Source organism: Saccopteryx bilineata, chromosome 8 (assembly GCF_036850765.1).
Source record: "Saccopteryx bilineata isolate mSacBil1 chromosome 8, mSacBil1_pri_phased_curated, whole genome shotgun sequence".
In the NCBI taxonomy this organism is placed as follows: Eukaryota; Metazoa; Chordata; class Mammalia; order Chiroptera; family Emballonuridae; genus Saccopteryx; species Saccopteryx bilineata.
In genome coordinates, this window is record NC_089497.1 from 10,924,550 (window position 1) to 10,928,817 (window position 4,268).

At 43.4% G+C, this 4,268-nt stretch overlaps 1 protein-coding gene across 19 annotated transcripts in view; it reads left to right on the top strand.

Moving 5' to 3' along the window:
- The first annotated feature begins 2,907 nt into the window (after window positions 1-2,907).
- ROBO2 (roundabout guidance receptor 2) overlaps window positions 2,908-4,268 on the top strand; it is a 1,433,919-nt gene continuing 1,432,558 nt past the window's right edge. For all 19 annotated transcript variants that reach the window (XM_066241946.1, XM_066241947.1, XM_066241955.1 and 16 more), the window contains exon 1: window positions 2,908-3,147. In XM_066241946.1, coding sequence (XP_066098043.1) covers window positions 3,015-3,147 — 133 coding nt within the window. In that variant the 5' untranslated portion in view covers window positions 2,908-3,014. The remainder of the gene's footprint in view (window positions 3,148-4,268) is intronic.

A 4,268-nucleotide genomic window follows, 5' to 3' on the forward strand; every position in this document is an offset into this window, starting at 1 on the left:
TTATTGCCTTACACATAAATAGAGCAAGTTGCTCAGAAGGGTTAAGAGTACAGAAGGAACAGTTTTAGTAGAAAGCATAGCATAGTGACTGGCAAAGGCAGAGAGCTGAACTCTCTGAGCTGAGAATAGCCCTATGCCCTTGGATAAGTGACTTACACTCTTGGTGCCTTCGTTTCTTAATGTACTAAATGGAGATTTGTTATTCTTACTTGGTTGAGTTTTTGTAAGGATTAAATAGTTAATCCATGTTAAGTACTTAGAATTTGTAATAAGTGAGCTAGTTCATTATTATTGAATTAGGTAGGAGGGAAGGCATTTCTACATTTGCACCTGTGCAGAAATATGTCTCATGTGGACTCAGCCTTATCCATTTTCTTTGGTACCCGCCCCCCCCCCCCATTTGAGCTGTCCCTCTGATTTCTTCTGCTACCTAGAGAGCTTGAGCAGCACTATTCACTTCAGCTCCATGAGTTCTCGAAGAGAAAGGCCTTGCCCCAACAGTGGCTATTTGATTCTTCCAAGTTGTCTTTAATTTTGCCAACAGGTATAACTGTGGACTGGTGTTTAATCAGGGTCCCCAAGAAGAAAGCAAATCTCAAAAATCTAAACTTGAAGTGTCCTTAGAGTCAACCTAGCCTACTGTGTTCCATATTGAGAAAAGAATGTTTTTCCTATTAACTTCATTTTGGGCAGGCCCTTCAAAAATGTTTGACATCCCTCCTAAAATCCTTTTGTCATGCTGCTAATCCACGTGAGTCACAGCTAATTATAAGAAAGAACTCACTAATTCCAAAACAACGTTTTTTCTTTCAAGAGCAATGGAGCCAGTAGATAGTAAAGACATTTGGGTTCTAGAATCTTCCTCAGAATGCGATGTGTGACGGAGTTGGCCAATTTATTTTACCAATTCTGTTTACATGCTTTTCAGGAAGGGAGAAAGGATAAGGAAAACAAAATGAAGAATGACTGATAAAAAGTAGAATTCTGAGTTAAAATTGAACTTAGCGTTTTAATGTTAAAGAGACATAAAACTTTAAATTCCTTATTTATAAAATCAGCATCATAGGAACTTTTCTCACTCCCATAAATTTTCATATTAAAAGTTGAATAGAAATTGATTATTGCCTGACCTGTGGTGGCGCAGTGGATAAAGCGTCGACCTGGAAATGCTGAGGTCACTGGTTCGAAAACCTGGGCTTGCCTGGTCAAGGCACATATGGGAGTTGATGCTTTGAGCTCCTCTCCCCCTTCTCTCTGTCTCTCCTCTCTCTCTCTGTCTCTCCTCTCTCTCTCTCTCTCTCTCTCTGTCTCTCCCTCTCCAATCTAAAATGAATAAATAAATAAATAAATAAAAATTAAAAAAAAAGAAATTGATTATTATTCCTTAGCTAAGGGGTAACCTGTGAGTTTGTTTTGTGTATCCCAGAAAATATCTTGGATAAACATTATTTCCTATATACAAAAAAAATTTAATATGTCTTTAAAAATTTAATATAGTTTATCTCAACAAGATACATTACTCTTTAAAAGAACCTCTTTCAATAACATGATTTGAAAAGAACAACTTTACCCTATTCTGAACATGGTAACAGCATAAAATTGGCAGTTATCATTTATATAGCAATTGATTACTTCAAAGTACATAAATGCATAATTCATGCATTGTGACTCACTGATCAAAGCGATAAGAGACCATATAGATGATACTAAGATGTAGACAGATTGCTAATACATACTGGCCAGCGTGTTTCGGCCATGTTAATTCACTTCAGGCGGCAGAGACCCCATCACTTTGATCTGATTTGCTTCCTCCCACCTCCTCTTCCTCCCGGGGCCAAAGTCTCATACCCCATGTTAATTACCACCACACCTTAGGACCGGTCATGTTTTCATAAATATAATTGCAAAAGAGTTACTTAGGGAGCTCATTGTATTTCCATGGTGATATACACAAACAAACAAACAAAAAGAAATGTGCTTTTCTGAAAGTATGATCTGTGCAGCCATGACAGAGTCAGTGTGGGTATCCCAAAGTTTGCTTACAGCGTTCATGGTGGGCTCACTCAGGTGAACACAGAAATGTGCAAATAAGCTGACTTTTAACTGCAACTATTGCAAACTTGCCCTGCCTGTTATATTGCTGAGGATTAAAAAAAAAAAAAAAATCACACACTTCGTGCTGTGTTCAGACCTTCGTGCTGTCTTCCAAAATAAGTGTTTCAGACCTTTTTATGAATCAGTACAGATGCAGCCCCCTTGGAACGGCAGGAGGCGAAGGGAAGGAAAAAGAGAACAGCTCTTAGGTGCTGCTGCGCGTCTCCGTGCCACATCGCTGGGAGCCTTCTCTGCCCACACAATAGATTAACTACCCTCCGTGCAGACTCTCCCCTGCTCGGCCCTTAATATTCCGAAGCCGGGCTGAAGCCGTCGTTATCCGTGGCGGCTCCGGGGCGATTTTCCAGCCCAGCACCACCCACCCCAGCGGCAGCCACACCGGCTCTCTCTGAAGCCTTATTACTCTAAAAAGAGCAATTTGGTTGGTTGCACGGCTATTAGGATCACATGGCAGCCTGAGAGCTGTCAGTACAACTGCTGCTCATCTTTTTTTTTTTTTTTTTCTCACGATCCTGACATCTCTTTCGCGTTTTCTGCCGGACACAGACATGATGACTGATCGCATCCTTTTGCGTCCAGCGCACCCAGAACGCTGAGCGAGGAAGACATTCCCGCGGAACGCTCAGCGCGCAGGGCGGGCGTTCTCTCCTTCTCGGACCGCTCCCCCAGCAGGTGCAGCGCCGACGGCGCCCAGGAGGAGCCGGCTCCCGGGGACATGTAGCTTGCTCGGCTCAGGGCGACATCAGGGAGCGCTCCCCCCCACCCCCACCCCCCACCCCACCCGCGGCCGTGAACGATGGCAAAGCGACACCTACTTCGGGGCTTCCCGTGATTAATGCTCTTTCAAACAACCGGGAGGGAAGAGGATGCGAGGGATTTGGTGACATTAACTTGTGGAGATGTTATCATCGGAGAAAGTGGGGAAAATTACCAGACTCGAACTTCTCTTCGTGTTGTTGATGCTCTTTTCCCCTGGACCCACTCTGAGCAAGCTGACTCGGACCCCCTGGAAAGGGAAGCCTTGGAAAGGGGGTAAGTGATAAAAGTTGGGTGCTAGGGACCGCCATGGAGCGAGCGAGGCTAAAGAACGGTAACTTGAGGACAGCTGAGGGTGGAGGGACCCGCTCTGTTTGAAATCAGATGCTTATTTCAGGAAGGAGACTCTCTGTGTTGCAGGTGCCTGGGAAGATTTTTTTTCCCCCTCTGTTAATGATATTAGTATATTTGGGCAGATTTTGGTTTTCTGGGCTGGCAAAGCATTCCGAGGATCTTTGTCCCCAGTGGAAGGCTGTGGGGCTAGATGCATGCTGCTCTAATTCAAGGGTAGGTTTGGTCCTCTTAAGAAGCTGCAGTTTTTAAAAAACGAAATGGGTCCTGAATATGTTGGCTCTGCGAATTGTAAGCAGATCTTGTGAAATGATCGGAGGGTTGTGTGAGAAAGGGGATGTCATGAAATGCCGTGCCACCGACACTGATGCTGCTGGCTGACTCTACCAGTGTCGATGTGTTAATAAAGATAAATTGCATTAACTTTATTGAAAAAAAAATATGTGGAACGAGACCAAGCGTTTCAGGACTTCGGCATGCTATAGTGCATTTTCTTCTGCTGTTGAAAAACTGTAACGAGAGGGAATTTTTGAATTTGCCTTCGTATAAAGTTCAGCTGAGGTTGCTTGTCTTGAATGACAATTGTTTCTACTACACACAAGTTATTAAGGCGTCTGTTCTGTGAATGCTCTAAGCCCAAATGATGCTGCAGAAATATTCCCATCAGAGACTTTCTGGATAGTGTTTGCCTGTTTGGGAAGAAATCTTGATGGGAGCTATCTGAGGTTTTTGCTTTGCTGAAGCATTCTTTTCACCTAATACTTTTAATCTTAGCTTTAAAAGCTTTTCTCAGGTCTCTCCACCTTTGCCTCACTGTCAGTGTTATGATGTGAGGTTAAAGAGAAGCAGGTACATCAACAAGAAGTTTTAATCATTCATCACAGCATCTCAGCAGGATTTTCTAAATACAGGAGCTCCTTCGGTTTGCTCTTTCCGTTTCTCCTTTTGTTGTATTTAAGAGGTTACAAATCTCCCACCTCCTGTACCTTCGGGGGAGAAGTCCTAACAGGCACTTAGTTTAGATGGCTGGTACAGATGCACACCCC